A 23821-nucleotide genomic window follows, 5' to 3' on the forward strand; every position below is an offset into this window, starting at 1 on the left:
GGCTCTGAAGGTCTGTGCCAAGGAGGAGGAAGAGCAGCCCAGCAGCTCTGCAGAGCTCTGGGAGCAGAGGCACTTTCTGCACTCTGGGTGGCTCTTAGCAGTGGAATTGCCTCTGCATGCAGAGCTGCACTGTTGTGAGGATAAAACCAGCTGGTTAAAAGTATTTAAACCTACCTATCTGGTTCCTGTTGGGGGAATAGAATGCGTTGACCACTGCAGCTCCAATTATCCATCTAAAAATAAATGTTGCACAGAGTTAGTCAAGATGGGCTTTTCTCCCCCAGACATTTTTGAAATTTAATTCTGGTTAAAAAGTGCAAGGTATATAGGAAAGGATTGCAAGGATATAATCCTTTCAGGGATTTTATATATATATATATATATATATATACTCTATATCTAAATCTATATCTATATCTATATCTATCATCTATATATCTATATCTATATATATCTAATCTATATATCTATATATCTACATAAATGTAATATATATATTATCAGGAATGTATATATGGGTATATAAAGAAATATAATTTCCTTGTTAGGAAAAGGAAGAACCTTGTAACAAGAAGGGAAATCCTTATAAAGAGATTATATAAGGCAAAAATTAATGTAGGGAAAAGGGTGCACTGATCACAGCTGTGAAGAATTCCTGAATTCCTGATACCAGGAAATATCTGGTGGCTTCTTTATGGGCAGCTTTCATCCCAAACACACAACATTCAAGGGGAAAAGCATTTTTCACTTTGCCTTAGAATTGTTTAATTCCTTGATTGTCTCAGCCATGGGCATTCCTAGGTACCCACAGCATGAGTTTAACAACCCCACCATTAACCCAGAATTTAGGTTGTGTCTGTGGCTCTGTGTGGAAACTCACATATCTTGGTCAACCCTCTCTCGAAGCTTTTTCAGGCTCTTTTGGGCTCCAGCTCGCAGGTTTTCCAGGATGTTTTCAAAGTAGCTGTGCTCACTGAAGTTTAACTGCACAAACAGGGATCCAAGTACATTGGTCAGCTGAGAAGGAAGAGGAACTCCTCGTCCCACTGAATGTCCTCTAAAGAATGTTTTGGTTGCATGGTTTCACTGAATAGCTGGTTCTTTGCACCAGTTATTTATTAATATGTTCATTTTTAATGTCCTTGGAAAGGGCAGTTGCACAGGTACAAATATTCCAGTGGCAAGAAAGCAAATGCAGGGGTTTATTTTGAGGTATTTAGTGAGATATGCACTAAACACTTACATTGGCATATTCCAGGTCCAGTTTCTCATTGTGATCTTCCAAAATGTAATCTGGGTAGCCAATTTGTTCTTTGATTGCCATTGCCTGGAAGAGAAGAGTTGAAAGTTTCCTCTTAATTGTGATTTTTGTTGGTGTGCTGTTGTTGGGTTGTTTTTACTAAAGTTTCAATACAAAAAATAGTGAAATGTTTGGGGTTTTTCTTGGCTTTGGAATGGTGCTGATGGTCCTGAGGTCAATTAAAAGTTGGAAATTTTTTTTTTAATTGCGTCATATCCAGTTGGCATTTTTATTGATGTGGGCTAACAAAGGATTGAAAGGAAAGGGCAATGTAACAGGATCATAATGTTCTCTTTTCCTCTTTTTTTGTGGAGGAACTGGATATGATGATACTACAAAATTCCAAATATTTCATGTTCATAAGGGAAAACTGAAGTTCTTTGTTATGTCTGACCTTCTCACGAGCTTTCTCCTTGGATGCCTCATCCATCCACTGTAACTCATCCAAGGTCTCCACGAACACTTCACGGATCTTCTCTATTAAATCTCGGACCTGAAAGAGAGCCAGGGAGACACTCATCATTCCCATGCCCTATTCCCAGGCACAGCTAAGGAGGGATGAAAAGCTTCTGCTGGAAGGCCATGTCTCCAAATTCTGTGCTCTAAACCATGGTACTGAGCATCTAAAAGTGTGGAAGTGACAGTTTGGTGAGGGAGTGAAACAGATAACTTTCCCAGGCAGCGTTCTGGGAAAAGCTGTGAGAAGCTCAGAGAAAAGAATTAAAACAATTCTTATCTTGGTCTCTGCACCTGGTATTTATGAACATGTGGAATGTTGTGCATGATTTTTATAGAGAGAGATGTACAAGAAACTGTTGTTCCTAACTATCCAATGGAAATGTTGTTTGAGAACCAATCAGGTTCTGGGTGAATGATTCTGCCTATGAATATGGGGAGTTTGGTAATAAAGTTTCACTTTATGAGTTCTGAGATTTTGGAGTCAAATGTCATTTGCTTCTTGCTGTTCCTAATACAACAATGACATGAAAGAGCATCACAAATGAGTTCTTGCACCTTCTTGACTGGTGCAAGACCAGTTTGTGATGGATAACTCTCCCAGGCAAAAACCAGAGAACTGACACCAGAGGGAATGGGCCCTGTGGGTATTGTGGCTGTGTCACTGTTGAATCATGAGCGACACAGTCTCCCAAGGCATTCAGAAAGCTAACTCACTTTTATATTCCAGTTCACTACAGGTGGACCTGATTGGCCCCTTAAAACACCATCGCCATTGGCTAATTAAGAAGACACCCATTTGCAAACAACCTTATGGGCTGTAAACACCTTATTACAAAACACCAGGTGCAGATTGTTCAGAATTCTTTCTCTCCAGCTCCCTAAAGCTTCCCAGGCCGACAGCACGGCAAAGCTTATCTAGCTTCCTCCCTCTCTCTGACCAGACAGCTGCCACCACAGTGGATGTACGGTAGTATGAAGGGTAAACTACATACCATCCTCTTGCTCTCACCAGCAAAAGTCTCCCGGACATACATGGCTCCCACCGCGTTCTCCATGTTGTTGTTGACGTAGCTGACGCACTCCCTCCAGCGCGCCTCCTCCAGCGGCGTCCCGTACAGGGCCTGCAGCACCAGGGCCCGCGTTAACCCTGCCCCTGCAGCCTTCCCACCACTCTCATTTAGCCCAAAGGTTTCAAACCATTGCCTAAATTAACCCAAAGCTCTCAAACTACTGCCTAAATTAACCCAAAAGTTACACTGCCTAAATTAACGCAAAAATTTCCATCCACCACCTAAATTAACCCAAGGGTTAAATTGCCTGAATTAACCCAAAGGTTTCAAACCACTGCCTAAATTAACCCAAAGGTTTCAAACCGCTGCCTAAATTAAGCCAAAGGATTCAAACCATTGCCTAAATTAACCCAAAGGTTTCAAACCACCTCCTAAATTAACCAAAAGCTCTGAAACCACTGCCTAAATTAACCCAAAAGTTACACTGCCTAAATTAACTCAAAAATTTCAAACCACCACCTAAATTAACCCCAGGGTTAAATTGTCTAAATTAACCCAAGGGTTTCAAACCAACACCTAAATTAACCCAAAGGTTTCAAACCACCACCTAAATTAACCCCAGGGTTAAATTGTCTAAATTAACCCAAGGGTTTCAAACCAACACCTAAATTAACCCAAAGGTTTCAAACCACTGACTAAATTAATCCAAAGATTTGAAACCACCTCCTAAATTAACCCAAAGCTTTCAAACCACTGCCTAAATTAACCCAAAGGTTCTCACTTCTGGGATTGGGCATGTTTGAGGATCCCGTGATGTAATCCCAGAATATAGAATGGTTTGGGCTGGGAGGGAGCTTAAATCTCATCTCTTTCCCAAACGCCTGAGGGAAGGAATGCCTGGTTGTGTTGAGCAGGCTGGGTTTGGTGGCAGTTGTGCTCTCCTCTTTATGAAGAGAGGAAATACCTTCCTGTAGCTGGCCCGAGCGTCCTTGAAGCGCCGGCTCAAGCTGCTGACCCGGTCGATCACCAGCCGCCAGATGAGGTAGTTCTGGATGGTGCTGTGTGGGAAAGCAAAGCTGAGCTTAACCCCCTGTAAAAACCAGCACTAGAGCAGGCAGTCAGAGGGGAATCTCAATTTTGGATGGAGACAAGGAAGGAAATCATTGCTGCCAGCCCTGGGTTTCACAGCGTCTCATTTAACTGCAGTATCCAGCCTGAGGACTGGGCTGTCATGTCAGTTCTGGGATTAATTTCTTATATTTCTTCCTTCTAGAATGTAACAAAAGCTAAGCCTGTCGTGTATTTTTTTCTTCCCATTTAACCTTTTCTAAGCAAGAAGTGAGACACCTTGTACTGCAGTATTTGGAATTTGAAACATCCAAAGGCATTTCCTGTATTTTACAGGGATCTCATTTTCTGCTCAGAACTAGCAAGAGGGCCCAATAATCAACATTTCAGCAATCTTTCTGTGACTTTTGTCCTACCTATCCTGTGGTTTCTTTACCTGGCTGAGTACTTGGAGATAATTGCTTTCAGCTCTTGCAGATAAGGCATCCCATACACAACCACCTCTTCCTCTGGGTCCACCTGAACGCTCACTGAAGACATGACACGTTGGATGAAGAAGGTCCAGTTAAATTCCTAGGCAGACAGAGACACATTCCAGTGTTGGATGACTAAATGCCTCAGTAACTGGACTTTTGACAGTCTTATGACCTTGAATGCAGCTGTTCAGTAGGACAAAGCCTTTAAAGAGATTCTGAAGACAAAATCAGGAATGGGAATGATTTTATACCTCTTTGTTGAAACAATGATCAATTCACAAAGCCATTTTGTAATTAAGAGACCTGAAGTATGAGACTGCTCATGAAACACTTACATTGAATGCAAACTTTTCCTGCAGCTCTGCTAAGGTCATTTTGTTGTACAGCAAGGTCACATCGTGCCTTTCCTCTGCTGGGGTGGTGGCCTGAAGACATTCACAAGGTTATTGCTGGAATCAACTGGCAGAAACATCAATGGCTGAAATCACATGCAGATGCACATACATTCCAACAATATTCAGATTAACCAGTTTGTTTGGGAAAAGGAAAATCATTTGGTTGTGCCCAGTGCTGCTTCCAAAAATTCAGTACAGGAATCTGGGTCCCCCCTATTCAATAATGTTTCAGGGATATGTTGAGCCAAGTGGTTCCTTCTGTCCCTTTAGAATGGAAGGATTTCTGGGGGATTTTTAGGGTGCTGTAGGTTATTAAGGATGCAAGAGAACCTGCCCTGGTGTTATCCCAGTGCATGGTTAGCAGGGGGTGAATTATCCTGCTTTAGAAGGGTTCCAAATAGAAATAAGGCTGGGACTGGAGCAGTACAGCAGCAATGTACACAGCAGGCAGAATTAGAGACACAGAGGCTCTGATTTTTGGGTTGCTCATGGCATAAAAATTCTTCTTCCCCCACTTATTCTGGACTGTGGGTTTTCTGGCGCATTGAAAACTGCTGCACAAACCAGCAAGAGACTCTTCCCCCTCACCCCTTGCCCCCCACAGCTTCCTGAGGAGTTCTTGACCTGTCTACTCACGTTTGCAATCTCTGTCTCAAGCTCCATGACCTTTGCCATTTCCTCTTGGACAAAGGAATCATCTTTGGACACGTTCTTGTCTTCGCGGATCATTTTGGCGATGGTGATCATGAACTGCAGATAAGCTTCTCTCACCTGCACTCAGACACAGGACAGGTAGAAAAGGTTTGCTGTCCATTATTTTATAGAATCCCAGAGTGGTTGGGGTTGGAAGGACCTTAAACCCCATCCAGTGCCACCCCCTGCCATGGCAGGGACACCTTCCACTATCCCAGGCTGCTCCAAGCCTTGTCCAACCTGGCCTTGGACACTTCAGGGATCCAGGGGCAGCCACAGCTTCTCTGGTGCCAGGGCCTCACCACCCTCACAGGGAAGAATTTCTTCCCAATATCCCCTCTAACCCTGCCCTCTGTCAGTTTGAACCCATTTCCCCTTGTCCTGTCACTCCAGGCCCTTGTAAAGAGTCTCTCTTCTCTATTTCTGTGGTTCATCTTCACATTTCCTATTCAGCAAAGCATTTGTCATGAATACCTTACAGGGCACTTGCCAGGCTCAAAACAAAAATTCTGCTTCTCTGTGCCATCCAAGCCTGGCATTCTGAGTTAGAATTACTGCTCGGGCAAAGAGGAGGCTCAGTGCTTTGGGTTACACTGTGGGAACAGTGATCCAAAATTCCAGAGTGAACAGGGAAGGTTTGAGTTCTCTGAAAGTAATACCATAAATCTTCTCAGGTCTGGTTTTAGTGTCTGAAAGAAAAGCTCTGTTTCAGACAGCTCCCAGTGACACCTTTGCTCTATCCCTGATGGGAGGCTCTGACTGATTTATGCCTCAGACAGGGCCTTGAAAAGACATTTGGCTGCTGAGGGAGTGCTGATCCATACAGGAAAACCTGATGCTACCTGTTCTCCTCACATACTTTTCTCCCTCTGTAGACCCTGGAAGCCAGACAAACACAGAGACTGTGGTGAAATTGAGTCTGGGCACTTACAGATGACGATTTGTGGTTTTAGGCTGAATGCTGAGCCTTATAATCAGGCCAGACTCCCCCAGGCCTCAGGAGGAGTTTTGCCAAAAGATGCTGGACTAAGCACAGGGGGAGTTTGGGTCATCGGAGTTGTGCTCATTGTCTGGGGGCAGCGAGCTGGTAAATACAAATAAAAAGGGGTTGTGTCTCCTCCTTGGTCATTAGGATTAAAAGCACAGCCTCAGCCCCCCTGCTTGGTGCCTTCAAATTAAAGCTGTATTGAGCAGAACTGGTTTTCTTTCTCTAATTTGGGATTGTGTCTGCACTGTACCTGATTTCCTACCTCTTCCAAGTCAATCTATGTCTGACCTTCATGCCCCAGTGCATAAATATCTCTCTTTTCTGCTGTGGGTGCTGCTGGGGAGGTGGCACTTGCAGGGGAGATTCCCAGGTCAGCAGCTTTCCATATTTTTCCATTTCCAGGAGTTTGGTTTGTCCCAGAACCTGGCAGCTCCTAAAGGTGCCCAGAAGGTGTGGGGTCAGTCCCCCATAAATCTCACAGGACTATATTTTAGCTAAATTCTCTATAAAGTGTAGTCAAACACACTGAAGTGAGAAGAAAACTCTTCCCACTGATGTTTTCATCTGCCTTTACAACCACGAGACAAAAGAGTCTCAAATGCTGATTGTTGTCCCTCTGTATTCCCTTCCATTCTTGTTAGGAAAATTGGTTTGATGTTGGGCTGCAAATACTCTTTGTTAGCAAGGCATAATTGAGGGAAATAAAATGTACTAAAGCAGTATTTTCATCTTGGAAACAGACAAATTATCTGGCTCTGTTTGCAACAGCTTTCTGTGTATTTACAGAAACAGTGTTTTTGCAGAATCAGTGGTTTTGCCCTGAGCATTGGCAGAGGAAAGCAGCTAGAAAATAATCTTTCATGATTTCATAAAATTTTGGGGGAAGGGGAGGGTAACTGGCAGCAGATTTCTACTTGCTGAGCATCAGGGATTCAGAGGAAGATAGAAGCAAATCCCCTGCACTGAAAATGTGAAGCTGTCCTTCAAAATGAGACACTGTCTAAGCTATAAAACACAATTTTATTTTCTCATAACCTTCTTCATGAGGCGCCCAGTTCTGGGCAGGCTTGATATTTATACTGTTGTTCAGTCCTTTTGTAAACTTTACAAAATGTTGGCTTAATTAGGAAAAAAACTAGCAATGAATGTCACAGTCTAGTTCTGATTGTTGCATAGTGTGAAAATTCATGTATTTTTGAAAGCACAGGGATAAGGAATAAAGTTGTTTTAGTGGCACAGAGTAAATCATAAATCAATACAAGGGATACTTACTCTTTGATAGTTGCCCCCATTAAAGTAGTAGTCCCTGGATGGCATTCCCAAACTTGGCTGGTCAATCTGAAGGAAAAATGCATTTCTCTGGTTAGTGGTGAACAGGAGCTGGGGCTGCCCAAAGGAATCCTTGAGAGGCAGCAGGAGATGCTGAGTGTCCCCCTGACAGGGCTGGGGTGGCACCACGGCCACACACCCAGAGAATTTGGGCTCTCCTGGATCTGGGGGGAGCTGGGAGGTTCAGCTCTTATCTCTGGGCTTCCAGGAAAGGACAGGGTGGATCTCAGTGTGGGTTACAAAGCAAAATCTTTCAGTAATCATGGAGACCCAAGAACAAATTAAAGTAACTTTTCTCTGTTGCTTGACTTCAGGGCTGGACTTGTTGCACAACCATTCATGAACAAACTCTGAAATACTCTTTGTCTATTTTAAACCCATGGTTTCCTACTATATACTAAACCTCATCCTCATTTTTGTAAGTCAAAAGAATTTGCAGCCCTTAAATGCTGTAAATCATCAAAAGTCCCATTGATTCTTATTTCTTTTGCTGAAACAAAAATTATGCTGCCATAAACCATTTCCCAGTATGTCTTTGAGACAGATCTGACACTCGGAGTACAGAACTATTGCCTACATTTTACCACTAGTGTTCAATGGGAAGCTCATCTGTCTGCAGTGTAAATAATGATCGATTATGATTTCTGGCATATAAATAATTCCCTGTTCTTTTTCTTCCTTACATAAATGATGTGTCTGCTGGAATCCCGGTCATCATTCCACACAAACATGTCGATGAGGACACGTTTGTTAAACCTGGAGTTCATTATGGAAAGGGTTTCCTCCATGCTCCAGCTTGGCTCTGGGAGATAAAAGGGAAAATAGACTTAATTTGTCAATCTGTGTCAGACTGATTGAAGTTGTGCAGTTCACAAGCTGGCTGCTGAAATTTTTGAGATTTATTTAAATGGATCAAAGACTGTTAAATGTGTGATACCCTGAGTTCTGTTTGGGAAGAGAGACTGAAAATGGAGGGTTTAATTTGGTGACAGTGAGATAAGCAGATTATCAGTAAATAATTCTGATACAGATTATCAGTATTCTTATACAGATTATCAGGAAATAATTCTGACTGAACCCTTCCAGGCCCAGCATTACCTTTGGTCTTACTCCAGTCTGCAGAAGCCACTGGCCAATCTCCAACCATCCTCAAGGCCTCCAGCAGAGGCAGGGAATCTCGTTGCTCTATAAGACCTGAGGGATCAAAGACAAATTCTTATTGTTTTCATGCAGAAATAAAATTAGGAAAAATAGATAATAGATAAAAATAGAAATAGAAAAATAGATAACGGGCCTAACAGCTTAAATTTGCAACTGAATGTGTCATAGCAAAAAATAAGAAATATCCTGAAACCATCCTATATTAGTCTTCAGAAAAGGAATGAAAATACTTCTGTTGCTGCAGGGTTTATTTGGAGTGGGTTGGTTTGGGAAAGATGAGCTGGGCAGGTTTGTGCCTTCTGAAGGAAAGAATTTGCATCCACACCAGGGGTGGGTACCCAGCATCCATCCTTTCCACATCCCAGTTTTGAGGTTTAATGAAATCCCATGATGATTCCACATCCAAATTTTGAGGTTTAATGAAATCCCAATCCCACATTTTGAGTTTTAAAGAAATGCCAAGGCATCTTCATCATCCATCTGAAGATGAATTTTCCAGGCACAGCCCCATGGATTAGACAGATATTGACTGGATTTTGCTTAACAGGACTTTGTTTTTTTCTGTACCCCTGGTTTTGAACAGGGGAATTGATGGGACAAGAAGACACTCACTCTCATTCATGCAGGACTTGTAAAGGATTTTGGCTTTCTGAAATGCTTCTCTGTCCCCTTGGTCTGAAGTCTCCAGCACACCTGGGGAAGGAACCATTGCAGTGAGATTTTTGCCCTGGAGACCTCTGATCATTTTACAGAAATCCCTGAGGATTCAGGGCTGTGAGAAGCACTTGTAGGCTGCAGTTACTGTCAAACCAGAGAGCTCTTCATGATATTAATGAAAAAAAGTGTCAGGAGGAAGGACCTGCAGGCAGCTTGTCCTGCTCCTTTTGGAGTTAGTACCCAACCACCTCTGGCTAACTTTTAGTGGGAACAGGGTGTTCCCACAAAATGGGTGTAGTGAGAGATGCAGAGATTAAAGGACCAGAGAGAAAAAAACCCCAACAAACCAATCAACACTTCTGTGCGAGTTTATTTCTCTGTCAGATGTGCAGTGAGGAACTTCTGAAACAAACACAGGCTTCTGGGGGTGGAGGAGCTCATCCCTACCTTTGAGGATGATCTCCAGCTCGTCCCTCAGGATGTCAAAGATGCTGTATCTGGAGCTGGTCTCTGGGATCACATGCCTGTTCAGCCAGCCCCCACAGGCGTACTGGTAGAAATCCTGGCATGGGTCAGCTGTGGGGTCCATGTTCTGGATGATTCTGGCAGCTGGGCAGCAAAAGTGGAGAGCTGAATTCTACAGACTGCCCAGGAACCTCTGGGACTGCTGAAGGCACTCAGGGAGCTGCTTGGCAAGACTCATTCCCACATATTATGACTTGAGGAGTCCTAATTTCTGCTTAGAAATGGATCTGAATGGCAGATGTAGAATGGCAGATGAAGAATGGCAGATCTGAATGGCAGATGTAGAATGGCAGATCTGAATGGCAGAAGGTTGTCCCAGAGCACGAGGCCTTGCAGGGAAGAGTGCCCAGTGCTCCCCTGGGCTCCAGTTTAGGCACTGCCCAAGAAACCAGTGTTCCCAGGGGATTCCTGGGAACATCTGTGCTGGAGTCTCACCTCTCTTGAGGTGTAGATCCCACAAACAAGAAGGTGAATGCCCCATGAGAGAGAAAATTCAGTCTAAAGGGAATTTTATTTTGCTTATAGATACAGATTGTGTTGGTCACTCCGTGGCCTTGTGGCTCAGAGCCAGAGCTCTTGGCCACACTGGCAATTTTCCTGTGCCTCTCATGAATAATATTCCTTACCCAAGGGGAAATCTCATTCTTTTTAATCTACTGGAGCCTTAAACCTCTGAATTATCTCTTTTTCAGGTTCAGTAACAGCCCACAAAGCCTCCCCTCTGCAGCAGTAATTCCCAACACCCATTACCTGCTGTCACACACCCAGGGGTGGTACAGATGTTGCCTGAGTTGGTGCCATAGTGGGAGCCTGCAGGGAGAGGAGGAAAGCAGATGGAATTACTTGTTTTGGAAGGGAATTCCTCCCAAAGTCACTCACCAGAGCCCAATCCCAGTGACAGCTCTGCTTGGTTTGAGAGCAGAAGAGGGAATGTTGGTGCCTGTCAAACACATCAGATGAAAACCGTGAAGAAATTTTTGAGGGAAATTTATTGGCAGCAGCATCCAACAGTCTTGACAGTGAGTTTTATCTCTCCTGGAAGGAGAATAAGACCATCTTTTCTACCTGCTAGCTGCCTCCACAGTCCACTCAAAGTGTGGGGTCCTTTTTTAGACAATCTATTAATTAATCTGAGCATCTTTAAAGTCACTGGGACTGAGAGGTTTAAACAGGGGGGCAAAAAGCCCAGAGCTGGGTTAGTGCTGCCACACTGCTCTGAGTGACCAGGATCCAACTCAGGAAAAGAAATGGCTTTAATTTCTGCAGGTATTTGTGTGCTGGGGAGGGGCAGCCTGTCACAGTTTGGCCTCAGATTCCTGTGGCCTTGCTGCTCCTCTCAGAGGTTGTCCCTAATCTGGAATGTTCAGTGTGGGAATCAGGAGACTGTGGACCTGTGTTCAAGTTTGTTCTGCCTTGAGTTCAGCGTGGAAAAGGCCACCGAAATCCTGCTCTTGGCTGATCATTTTCTGTTTTTGAGTGCTTGGTTTGTGAAGTTCTCCCAGTGCAGAAGATGCCCAAAAAGCCATGAACACATTTTTGGTGCTAAGTATTGAAGTGAAGGTTCTGGTGATGCTGGGCAGGTGTCAGGTCCCTCCATGAGCTCTTCCTGCACTGGGCTCTGACCCTCGGAGAAGGAAATTCATTTTGCTCCTTTAATTTCCCATTTGAAAAACAGGATGTCTTGCTTTACTACCCACTTATATCAAATAGGCCACGGCGTGGTTCCACTCTGAAAAGCAAAATCTTGGTCCTTTCCAGCAGATTTAGCCATTTTTAAGCTTTGTTTTTGATCCTCGTTTGCAGAAAAAGTTACTAAAAAAATTGCTTTCAATGCAAGTAAGTGCTTTACATGAGAGCAAACAAGATTACAGTAATTCAGAGAGAAGTAAAACAGTGGGGGAGAAAAGAGGGCTTTGAAGTTCATCAGTGGAAGTGACATAAAAAGCCCCCACTGTGCTGGGAAATGCTCAGGGTTCAGCTGAGCGTGGCCGTGCTGGGTGGGAGCACATCTGCAAGAGAAAAATTCTGTGTCCTGCCCTGAATTTGGGCTGTCCTGCCCAAGTTCTGTGTCTGGCAACCTGAACAGGGGAGGAGGAAAATACCTGGAACAATGGGAAGCTTCATAAAAATAGTTTTATTTATTTATTTATTTATTTATTTATTTATTTATTTAGTGTTTGTTTCAGCATTTGTTGGGATTTTTTTGTATGCTGGACGAAGCCAAGCCCAATTTTTGGAGTTTCTCAAACCCTCTCATAATTAAACAGTTAGCAAAAATCAAACCTAAAAGCCCAGGGAATCTCCAAGGGGGAAATAAAATACTTGGAGGAAATGAGATGAGTAGTTCAAGGGCAAAAGGAAAGGAGAAACAGCAAAGAGCAACATGAGGAAGAAATAATTGTACTACAAGAATTTTGTAGCACAATCTCTCAAATTTTGTGGAAACAATTTCTCATTGTTTCCCAGGGACCAGGCAGGACTGAAATGGATAATTTATTTATTTATTTGTTTATTTATAAATCAAAGCTTCTCTCTTTACTGTAACCTGACAATGTCTCACTTCAATTTCTGCTTTGAGTGAGGTTTAACTCCCCTCCCTTCCCCAAGGCCTCGTGGTTGTGATGCTGTAACTGAGCAGGGGAGCCAGAGTTTGGAATTCCAGGGCTCTGAAACTGCCCCAAAACCAGATCATGGGAAATGGCTGGGGAAGAGATCTCAGTTTACCTCGAAAAGTGTCTCCTTTGTTTCTCTGTCAATTCTGTTCTTTTATTCCTCAGGACCTGTCCTGCCACAGGCTCTGGGCATGACCAGCTCTGCCCTCTTTGTCTTTACCATCCCAGATCTTTGCTCACTTGACTGGAACATTGTCATCTGCACCTCCCAAAAACTAGAAATGAACTTCAAATGCACCTCCTGAATTCTCAACAGTTCTTCCTTTTGTTTTCTAGAACCACAGCCCAAGTTTTCAGCAAAAACACAGGTATTTTTCTCTATTTATCTCAATTACTTTTCTAGAACCACAGCTCAAGTTTTCAGCAGAAGCACAGATATGTCTCTATTTATCTGAATTATTTTTCTAGAAGAACAGCCCAAGTTTTCAGCACAAACACAGATATTTCTCTATTTATCTGAATTTTCTAGAACAGCCCAGGTTTTCAGCACAAACACAGGTATGTCTCTATTTATCTGAATTACCTTTCTAGAACCACAGCCCAAGTTTTCAGCACAAACACAGGTATTTCTCTATTTATCTGAATTACTTTTCAAGAAGAACAGCCCAGCTTTTCAGCACAAACACAGGTATTTCTCTATTTATCTGAATTACTTTTCAAGAAGAACAGCCCAGCTTTTCAGCACAAACACAGGTATTTCTCTATTTATCTTCCTCCCTGGTTAAGCACTGCGGACAGGTGGAGTTGCAGTGATAGAGAGGCTCCTGCTTTGGCATCCATTTCAGGCTGACACAGCAGCAGCAGGGAATTGATCAGGCAAGAGAACTTTAATGGAGATAAATGAAACGACCTGAGCTGTGGGACTGCTGCAAATGGAAGAAAATGAGGGAAATTAAACACTCCAGAGGTGAACTGCTCACCTGAGAGCTGGCAGAGCTGGGACAGGCTTCAGCCCCCCTGGGGTCACTGCAGAGGATTTTATTGCCTTTATTTGACCTCACAAGGAGCCACTGAGCCCTGTCCCATTTCCTGGCCAGCAGCAGGAGCAGAAATTCACTTGTGGCATTTCTGGGGGGCTGCAGCCCCTTCAGCAGCTCCCCTTTGGAGTGATGGTGCCTTTCAAACCCAAACTGCTCTCCCAGAGCTCCTTTTTAAGAGAACAAAAGCCAAGCCAAGCCTTCTGCAGGGCTCTGGAGGACACAGCTCGTGTTTGGTGTCCCCCCACTGTGCCTTTGGAGGAGCACAGATGGCTGGGGATGGCACACATGGAGACAAATTAGAGCCACAGTTGTCACCAGGCACTCACGTGGGAGCTTTTACCTCTCAGCACCTTCCCTTTTCTCAGATCTCCTCTGCACAAGCGCTGCTGGCACTGCAAGCTGCCCTCGTTGCTGTTAGAACAGAAATTTGCTCACAGAAAACAAGGGAATTGCCAAATTCAGGTTTTTTGTCTCAGAGAGGGCTGCCTGTGCCAGGTGGCAATGTCTTCACAAGTGTTTCCTAAGATTTCTTACCTATAACCATGGCTGAGGCAGATTTTGGTGTGAGAATCAGTAAATTGTGAGTTTATTGTGTTTATTTGCCCGTTTTTCAGCCCTGCATGGCCTGTCACTCCCCATCACTGCTCTGCATCCTCGTGGCTCCATCTGAGCAGCACTGAGCAGAGCCCTGCCACCCAAATGTCATCATGACTTGTGTGTCAGCTGCCACTTGTTGAAATTCTGCATCCCCCCTGAATAGCTGGCTCGTTAGGGAAGGCTCCTGACGTCAGAAGACTTTTGAGCAGCAGTGAAGGAGAGGAGCCAGAGCTCAGCCCCAAGCTTGCCTCAGTTTTCAGTTTAGATCCTGCTCAGCAGGCTCGTGTAAATCTGTTATTTGAGTGCACAACAATCACATTCAGCACAGGAAATGCAGGGAAATGTGGGTTTTTTTTTTTTTAAAAATCCACCCTCAGAACAAGGTGCTGCTTGGTTTGTGTTTCTGTTTGTTTGGAGCCCGCCTAAGGAGGGAGCAGAGGGATGTGGCCTTGGGCTTCCTGACAGCCAGCAGTGACAGCAGCAAAAACATCAGTGGATCTCCCTCCTCAGAGCCAGAAAGTCCAGGAAATAACCAGAATTACAGGAGCAGCAGCTGGGTGAGGCTGGAAGTTGCTGGAGGAGCTGCTGAGTGATTTGATGTGTCAGCTGCAGAGAGGTTTGAGGTGCTCCTCAGGCTCTGACTTTCCAGCAAAGGAGGAGGTTTGGGTTCAGGGAATGCTCAGAGGGAGCTGTGAAAAGGCTGCTGAGATGGGGCTGTGGGCATGAGACTGAGAGCATGTCACCCAAATATAACTTTATTCTTCCTATGTTTGCTTTCAGCTCATTTAGATGAGGATGTTTCTTGGGTCTGAAAAGTTCCTTGGATGTCAAAAATCCCACAAATTGTGTCCAGAACTCTGTAACTGCACTGCTGTGAGAGCTTGAGTGTTTTTGTTGGCTGGGAATAGAGATAAAAATCCCAGTCAGCATTAACAGAACTCCAGGAGTTATTGCTGTGCCCACAGGCCTATTTCATGCACCACAGTGCTCTTCTGCAAGATATCAAGATATATACAAGCAGAAAAATATTCTCCCTGAACCACAAAGCCTAAACATGCCTTTAGAAATTAAAAAAAAGTGAATGCAAAGCAGGACAAGCAATGCTTTAATTTTAATTTTCGAATTTAATTCTTAATTACAAGCTAAACAAAATTATTTTTAGAAGCCTGGGTGGTGTCATTCTGATCAAGAGTGTATCAAGGTGAAGTGAGAAATCTGGATCTGCTCTTGGTGAGCAATCCAGTGTCCCCATACAAATCCCAAAATTAAGATTTCAGTGAAATTAGCAATAGAAGATTCCCAGGATCACACTGTTTGTTGTATCACATGAAGGGTGCTCAGCCACATTGTTTTTTCCCCGTTGTTCTGTGGGATTTATGGGGCACAGCTTTGGGCCAGAGGTGCTTTTCCCACGGGGAAAAGGGATTTGAGGCTTTTGCCTGAGCATTGGGAATGGGCTGAAGCGTGACAGCAAAACAGAGCTGAGGGGGGCACTGGGACAAAACTTTTCACTACAAAAAAAAAAGATGTTTTTGCTGCAGGAAGAGTCTGAAGAGCTCTTATTGCCTCAGCTCTTGACCCAGGCAGTGCATGTGGACAGGTATCGGGGAAGATGGAACTCCTGCTGCTCGTTTCCCACCTGGAATCTCATTTCCTACCTGGAATTTCCTTTCCCACCTGGAATCTCATTTCCTACCTGGAATTTCCTTTCCCACCTGGAATCTCATTTCCCTCCTTGAATTTCCTTTCCCACCTGGAATTTCCTTTCCCACCTGGAATCACCTAAAGCTGGTGGCTGCTTTAGGTGCTCCGGGATGGGGACAGAGGCACAAAGTGGTTCCAGGGCAGAGCTGGACACACCTGGTGGGGCGTGAGGAGCACAGGGCAGCAGAACATCAGCCCTGCACTCAGGGCTCAGTCTGGGCAACATTTCCAGGGAAAGTTTAATTGTAGATACGAGCCTGAGAAAAATATTTATGTTTTAGACCTGTTTTCTCACAGCTAAGCCTTCCTTAAACACACGTAGTAAGCACAGACTCTGCCTCTGGATTTGGATGAGACCAACACTTGGGCAAATATTATTAATACCTGAATTCTGCATTGTCTGGAGCCAGCAAAGGATGTAGGGCAGATTTCTCAAATCCTTTTTGCATGCAGGCAGCAAAACCCTGCCAAGCTCAGTGTTTGATACAGAAACTCCTCCTGCAGGACCTGGCTCTGGGGAATATCTTTCCTCTCCTCTCCTGAGCTAATAGAATAAACTTTCTGATGAACTTTATGAATACCAAACACTTAAATTTTGACTGGTGTTCAACTGCTGGTAGCAAAAGGAGTGAACAATAAGAAGGCTTTTTCATGAATTATTGCTCAGGATTGTGCAGTGTTTCACTCCCAAGTGCTGAAAATGCAGCTCCCTGCAGCAGGGGAGACAGAGTTAGTGTGTTTTACTGCTGTGTTTTGCTCCAGTTTTGCTTTTCTCACTTTAATTTCATTCTCCAGTGTTTTAACAAAGCTCCCAATCCAAGAGATTTTAATGGAAGTGACAAACATGAGGCAGAGCTGCTCCCGAGCATTTGATGGTTTTAAAGTGGGACTTTACACTTGCTGTGCCAGTGGGAAAACTTTGGTTTTACCAAGTGTGCTCTGCAGTTAAAATATTTAGGCAAAACACTTCAAAATAACGTGCCTCAATGTCAGGTTTCTGGCAAGATATTTGCATTCAAGTCACTGAAGCAAATCACACTTAGAGATCCAACTGCCTGATGGAATATTTAAAAAGTCTCCTTTTCCTCAGCAGCAAGTGGCTTTTTTTTTTTTTTTTTTTAAGCTTTCACATTGTAATAAGCAATTTCCCCTTCAGGGAGATTGTTTTTAGAAGTGTTTTAAAGCAGCTGTTGCTTTAAAAAACCCTGGCAATAATGAATCTTGGCTTGTGCTTTGGATAAAATAAGGAAATGTCAGTCCTCACACACAGACACACACCTTCCCTCTAAAACAGCACATCAGCTTTGTCAAAACAGCTCCAAATCCAACAAATTGCGTGGAATGAAACAAAAGCATAGAATCTTACAGAGCATAATTCAAAATTTAATGCTGGGAGCAAGGCAGAGAGAGCTCAGTCCCCCACATGGTCTCTGTGTATTTTTGTTTTCATTTAGCTCTGAGAAAAAAGGACTTTTCCTGCTGTTTTCAGAGGGAAGGGGAAGATCATTCCCAGGTTCTTACCTCTGCTGCTGGCATAGAGGATCACCAGGGCGACGGCAGCACAAGTCATGAGGAGCAGCAGGACAGCCAGCCCGATGGCCACAAAGCTCCAGGGCTTCTTCCCAGATTTGGTCGATTTTTCCACAATATCCATTTGACTTTCTGATTTCCCCATTATTGTAACTCTAAATCGGGGAGGGGAGGGCGAGAAAGGGTTAACAGCACGGCTGCATCAGGATAGGGAGAAGAAGAAAATAAAAAAGCAGAAACAAAGCAAAGAGAGAAAGAAAACTTCCAAATTATTACATGTATTTGTCCATTTGATTGTCCACAGATTTGCCAACCTCATTCTCCATCTCCCGTGCCTGCTCTGGGGGGGCTGTGCTGCCCCGGGCTCTCCGTGGAGCGGTGTCACAACTTCAGGAGCCTCTTTGGGAAGTCTGGAAAAGTCTCATGACCAGGTTGGGCAACTCCTTTCTCGCAGGCAGAGGAGGAGGGGGGCAAAGTGCCGCCGTGCACTGCCGGTTCCAAAGTGCTCCTGCTGCCTGCACAGCCCCTCCGTGGCGCTGGGCAGCTCCGCAGGGCTGTGTCACTGCCAGGGGACGAGATCCTTGCAGGGTTCTGTCACCAACCAGGGGACACGGGCTGGGATCCTCGCAGGGCTGTGTCACTGCCGGGGGACACGGGATGCGATCCTTGTAGAGCTCTGTGTGTCACAGTCAGGGGACACGGGCTGGGATCCTCGCAGTGCTGTCACCAACCAGGGGACACGGGATGAGATCCTCGCAGGGCTCTGTGTGTCACAGCCAGGGGACACGGGATGCGATCCTCGCTTTGCTCTGTCACTGCCAGGACACACGGGATGCGATCCTCGCAGTGCTGTCACCAACCAGGGGACACGGGATGAGATCCTCGCTTTGCTCTGTCACAGTCAGGACACACGGGATGAGATCCTCGCAGAGCTGTGTCTGTCACAGCCAGGGGACACGGGATGAGATCCTCGCAGTGCTGTGTCTGTCACTGCCAGGACACACGGACTGCGATCCTCGCAGTGCTGTCACCAACCAGGACACACGGACTGCGATCCTCGCAGTGCCCCGCAGCGGCTCCGGGCGCCGCGGGCAGCCCCGGGAGGCTGCGGCTCTGCCAGGCTTCTCCGAGCCATGCTCAGGCTGGGGAGCTCAGCCCCGAGCCCTTCCCAGCTCCGGGAGATGCTCCGGGGGAGGAGGGAGTGGGATGGGCTGGAGGCGCTCCGAGCCCCGGCGGCTTCTGCCGAGCTCCGCGGGGTTCTGTTAGCCCGGGATGTCACCCGGGATTGTGTTAGCCCGGGATGCCACACGGGACTGTGTTAGCCCGGGATGCCCCCCGGGATTGTGTTCTCCGCGGGGTTCTGTTAGCCCGGGATGCCACCCGGGATTGTGTTATCCCCGGGGTTCTGTTAGCCCGGGATGCCACCCGGGATTGTGTTAGCCCTGAAATTCTACCCGGGATTCTGTTATCCCCGGGGTTCTGTTAGCCCTGAATGCCACCCGGGATTCTGTTAAGTGGATTTTGTTATCCCCGGGATTCTGTTACCTCTGAATGTTTCCCGGGATTCTTTTATCCCCCGGGATTCTGTTACCCTTGGAATTCCACCCAGGATTCTATTATCCACTCTGGATTCTTTTATCCCTGAATGCCACCCGGGATCCTGTTACCCTGGGATGCCACCAGGAATTCTGTTATCCCTGGATTTCCACCCTGGATTATCCACATCTGTCTGAGATCGGGCTGGGGACAGGGACAGGGGCCAGGGACAATGTGCCTGTTACCCCCGTTATTCTGTTATCCCTGGATTTCCACCCTGGATTCTGTTATCCTGGGATGCCACCCTGGATTCTGTTATCCCTGGATTTCCACCAGGAATTCTGTTATCCCTGGATTTCCACCCAGGACTCTGTTGCCCCTGGAGCCATCCCGTTATTCGGCCGCTGCGCTCGCAGGGAGGTGGGAACCTGCTGGAGCTCTCCGGCAGCTTTGGGGTGGGATGAAGGGAGAAGTGTGAGCAAACTGGCTGATTTATGGGTTGGTGCAGGCACTGCACACAATTCCTGCGTGGAAATCTGGCTGGGAACAGCTGGGACAGGCAGTAAAAGCAAGGGCAGGGTGGGTTTCCCGTGGGTTTTGTTTCACCCCTCTGCAGATGGAGTCTGGGAGGAGCGAGGGGCAGGCTGGGGGTGTTTTCTCCTCACTGCAGGATTTCACACCCCAGAAATGCCAGGTTGTGCCTCTGCACTCCAAGTTTTGTGTGTGAGTTCAGGAGGAGGTGGGGGCAGAGCAGGGGTTCCTTTGTGGCAATGGACACTCCGTGTTCCAGGAATGAGGAACAATAAACACCAGTTCCTTCTGCCAGGAGCCCAGCTCTCCTCTCCCAGTCAGCATTCTGCCTCAAAATCCCTGGGAGAACTTCCCTTTCATTTTTTTTCTCTCCAGATTCATGTTAACTCAGGCTCCTGGCAGGTGTGGAGGCAGCAATTCTCATCCCAGCAGCTGAGGAGGAGGAGGAGAACACAGGGATGGGAAATGCACAGGGCTCGAGCAGATCCGGGATGTCCATATGGCAAACAGAGCTGCAGAAGGCAGGGTCACTTCCAGGAACAAATCTATACATTTAATTAGGATTTAAGTGATCTCTCGTTTCTGCTTGCAGAAATTTTTACAGCTAACAAAGATTGATTTCCTGTGTTTATGGTAACCTTCCTTGTTGTTGAGCTGTTTTACTCTTACTTTACAACTAAGCTGGCTCCAAGTAGGATCTATCTGGTTGACATCCATAAAACTGCAACAGGCAGGTGCCTCACAGGACTTAATGTGGCAATTTTTGTAGATTTAATGTAGTTATCTTTGTAGATTTAATGCGGTTATTCTCATAGATTTAATGTGGCAACTTTTGTAAATTTAATGTAGTTAATTTTGTAGATTTAATGTGGCTATTCTCATAGATTTAATGTAGTCATTTTTTGTAGATTTAATGTAGCTATTCTCATTGACTTAATGTAGTTTTTCTCATAGATTTAATGCATTTATTCTTACACCATGGCTATAAGACACTGCAGGTTATTATTTTGCCCATTTTAGAGGTGGAGAACCAAGATGCCAAGAATCTCAGAGCTTTATTCCTTCTGCTGTGCTAAGTGAAAAAAAAAAATCCCAACACAACTCAAACAAACAACCCAACAAAACTCAAGAAACCCCTTATTTTCTGTGTGAGGAGCACCAGCTATGGTAGAGGACATATTTGCAGAATCATTAATTTTGATTGTCTTGAGCAGCTTTGTGGTCACTGGAATGGAGCCATCCATCATCCTGGCAGTGCAGCAAGGTCCCTGTTCTGGTCCTTGCTTTGAAGGACACAGACCTGCTTTGGTTTCTGACAGTCTCACTCTCACCTTGGAGCCTCTGTGGCAAAGGCAGCTCCATGCTGGGAAGTGGGATGGGGTTGCTTTGTTATTTATTTCCACCTAAATCTCACATTTAATTAAATTCTTCATCATTTAATCACTGCCAGCAGAAATTCTCATCTGCTGGTCCACCCCACCATCCACTAACCCTTCATTTTACAAAAAAGCTTTTAAAAATCTTAATTCCTCTTTGCAGTCCTGGGAAGGTGAACACTGCTCTGGGGATTTCTTCTTCCAGAGATTGAGGAGCTGTGGGGGTTTTCAGTTCTTGGAAAACATCCTCTCTCCCCAAGCAATGTAGACACAAACCATATGAAGCAATGAGGCATTTGCTGTTTGGGTTGGGCCACTTTGAAAGGATTTTTCCCTTTTTGCTTACTTTGGAACTTTGCACAGGAGGTTCTCCCATTACTGGAACTTGGAAGTGTAAAGAGCTCGCAGTGTGGCAGGGTTACAGCTTGAAAAAAAACCCCAAATCAGGGATTTTTACCCTTGGATCCTGCAGGGATGGGATTTAAGCAGCCAAGCCTCTTTGTGGGGTGTGTTTAGTGGGAACTCAGAGACCTCACATGTGAATATTTACTCCAAAAATGCTTCCTCAGGCACCCCAAACTGCACAGAACTACTGAATACAGAGAGGGAGCAGCTCTGGGCTTTTATTTTCTTCTTGGGAAAAATTCTCAAGTCTGGGGGGAGTTTAGGTCAGAGATTCCAGCCCTGGACAGCAAATATTTGAGCTGGTGCTTCAGCTGTCTGGGAGACAGCACTTGAATATTTTTCTCTTAATATTTCCCCTGGAGAATCTGGAATAATTACAGCTATACCTGGGATGAGACTATTCAAGGGTATTTTTACCTTGCTCAGAAGTTTGGTTGCTGTGTCACAGTTGCCACAATGTCAAGTTGACCTTCAACTCCTCCTTTGGAAGGAATTGATTCTGAAGATAGAAATTGTCAGGAGTTGTGTATTTTTTTTCCCTCCTCTGCCTGTGTTTGTTTTGCTCCTGCTGATGTGAACCTCAGAAACTTTCTGCTTATAAGAATACATGAGAATATATAACCTAAAATTATATATGTATTCACCTGATATTATTATATGAGAACATATTGCCTACTTTAGTTGCCTGCCCTATTTTTGCAGTGTTAATTAGTGTTAATATTGATGGGATGGAATGCTCTGGGCCACCTGAATAGATGATCCCATGGTTGCTGCTCCCAGAAATCCAGGGAGTGGATGTGCAGCAGAGCAGTGATTTCCCAGCTGGAGCTCTGGGGCTCTCCTGCAGGAATTAAACAGCTCCACCAAATGTGAAAACAGCTCCATGTCCTAAAGCAATCTGAGCCAAGCAGGACGTGGCAGCATCTTTAGTGGGGTTTGTCTTAAGAGTTGTTGCCATGGAAACAAGGTCTCCATCTCTATCGGGTACATCCTTATAGATATAAATATATATATATATCCACATCTGTCTGAGATGTGAGAGAAATTCTCTTCCCTCTAGCTCTCAGGGTTTGGAGTTTGCCCTGAATCCTTTGCCAATCCATAAAAAATAAAAAGATTTGAGGCAGTTCTGTGTCAGTGGAAGTGCAATTCCAGAGCTGGAATCACCTGTGTGTGAAGTGCAGGTTAGAAATGATCAGCTCCTCTGTGATCACACCTCACCTGGCAGAGGTGTGGGGAGCAGCTCCAAAACTCCTCCAAGACTGCTTAAAACATCTTTTATTTTTCACCTTTTTGGTTTTAGTACAATAAAGAACCATAAGTCTGGAAAGAGAGCTGTTACCTGGTGTCACCTCAGTGTCAATGTTCAGGTTACACAGGTACAAAGATCTATTTCTTCTGTGCATATAAATTAATCTAAAGAGGAAAACTGACCTGAACCAAGATTTATAATGCATGTGTAAAATGGTCAGTTTAGTAACCAGAACAGTGTCCATTATTCCAGTCAAAATGCCAGCAAATGAGATTATTATATCATACACTTTTCACTTAAATCCAGAACAAAATCTGAAGCTATAGGGTGACACTAAAACAAAAAAACCCAACCCAGCAGCCTCTCCCTGGTGAATCAGCAGATGCCTGGCTCCAGGACAATGGCTGGATGTAGCCTGTGATTTATTGTGGCAGGGATGCTGCCCACAGAGGAGAACTCATTGTGCTCAGAAATAATGGGTTTCTCTCTGAGAGCCAGCAGAACCCTGTCATCTGTCAGCCAGCAGAAAAGAAATAAAGCTCAGCATTGAAATATCTTCTTGGAGCAGGTTGGCTGCCAGCTGTGTGTGGTGGAAATAAGTCCTGATAGAGGCAGTTCAGAATTGGGAAAACCTCAAAGTTTAGGTGCTGTTTCAAAACTCTTCTCTTGCTCTCCCTTTAGAGATGAGCATCCTTGGAGCACCCCCAGAATTAAAAACGACCAGACATCAGTGTTGTTATGCAGGAAAGGTACAGCAGCTCCTGCCCTGAGTTTCTGGATGCATTCACTGCAGACACAAGCAGGTAAAAAAGCTGAAGTGTCTTACCTGGCTCTTGTGGTTTTTCAGCTGCAGAGGTGCCTCGAGCAGTTTCTGGCGTGGAACTGGGCTGTTTGTGTTTTCTGGCAGTCAGAAAGAAATGTTTATTCATGTTCCCAGCACTGAGCCCCTCGCAGGCTCTCCCCAGGAATGGTTCTTTGCAAAGTGCTGTGCCCAAATCTCCCTCTCTCCCCCTCACTCACACTCAGGTGGCTCCCAGTGCCCAATGAATTAAATGCTCTGAGACTTCTCAGGGATTTAACCCCTTCCAACATGTCTGAAATCACTCGGTTTTATATCCAGACTGGAAATCAGGTTGTGTAGCAGGGCTGCCTTTAAGAGGACAAGGTGATTTTCTGG

The 23821-nt window shown here is 45.1% G+C and overlaps 1 protein-coding gene across 4 annotated transcripts in view; it reads right to left on the reverse strand.

Moving 5' to 3' along the window:
• MMEL1 (membrane metalloendopeptidase like 1) overlaps positions 1-18747 on the reverse strand; it is a 29805-nt gene extending 11058 nt beyond the window's left edge. Inside the window, exons 1-17 of one of the 4 annotated variants that reach the window (XM_039727576.1) lie at positions 17859-18747; positions 17536-17699; positions 10812-10871; positions 9984-10145; positions 9492-9572; positions 8817-8912; positions 8402-8520; positions 7662-7727; positions 5345-5479; positions 4649-4738; positions 4274-4410; positions 3734-3827; positions 2752-2880; positions 1695-1793; positions 1244-1327; positions 881-984; positions 175-233 (exon numbers count right to left, since the gene is read on the reverse strand). In XM_039727576.1, coding sequence (XP_039583510.1) covers positions 175-233; positions 881-984; positions 1244-1327; positions 1695-1793; positions 2752-2880; positions 3734-3827; positions 4274-4410; positions 4649-4738; positions 5345-5479; positions 7662-7727; positions 8402-8520; positions 8817-8912; positions 9492-9572; positions 9984-10145; positions 10812-10871; positions 17536-17699; positions 17859-17863 — 1684 coding nt within the window. In that variant the 5' untranslated portion in view covers positions 17864-18747. Of the gene's footprint in view, positions 1-174; positions 234-880; positions 985-1243; positions 1328-1694; positions 1794-2751; positions 2881-3733; positions 3828-4273; positions 4411-4648; positions 4739-5344; positions 5480-7661; positions 7728-8401; positions 8521-8816; positions 8913-9491; positions 9573-9983; positions 10146-10811; positions 10872-17535; positions 17700-17820 lie in introns of those variants that run through there. The other 3 variants (XM_039727575.1, XM_039727578.1, XM_039727577.1) reach the window with 3 other exon arrangements.
• Between the last annotated feature and the right edge of the window lie 5074 nt (positions 18748-23821).

This window comes from Passer montanus, unplaced genomic scaffold (assembly GCF_014805655.1).
Source record: "Passer montanus isolate IOZ18808 unplaced genomic scaffold, ASM1480565v1 scaffold62, whole genome shotgun sequence".
In the NCBI taxonomy this organism is placed as follows: domain Eukaryota; kingdom Metazoa; phylum Chordata; class Aves; order Passeriformes; family Passeridae; genus Passer; species Passer montanus.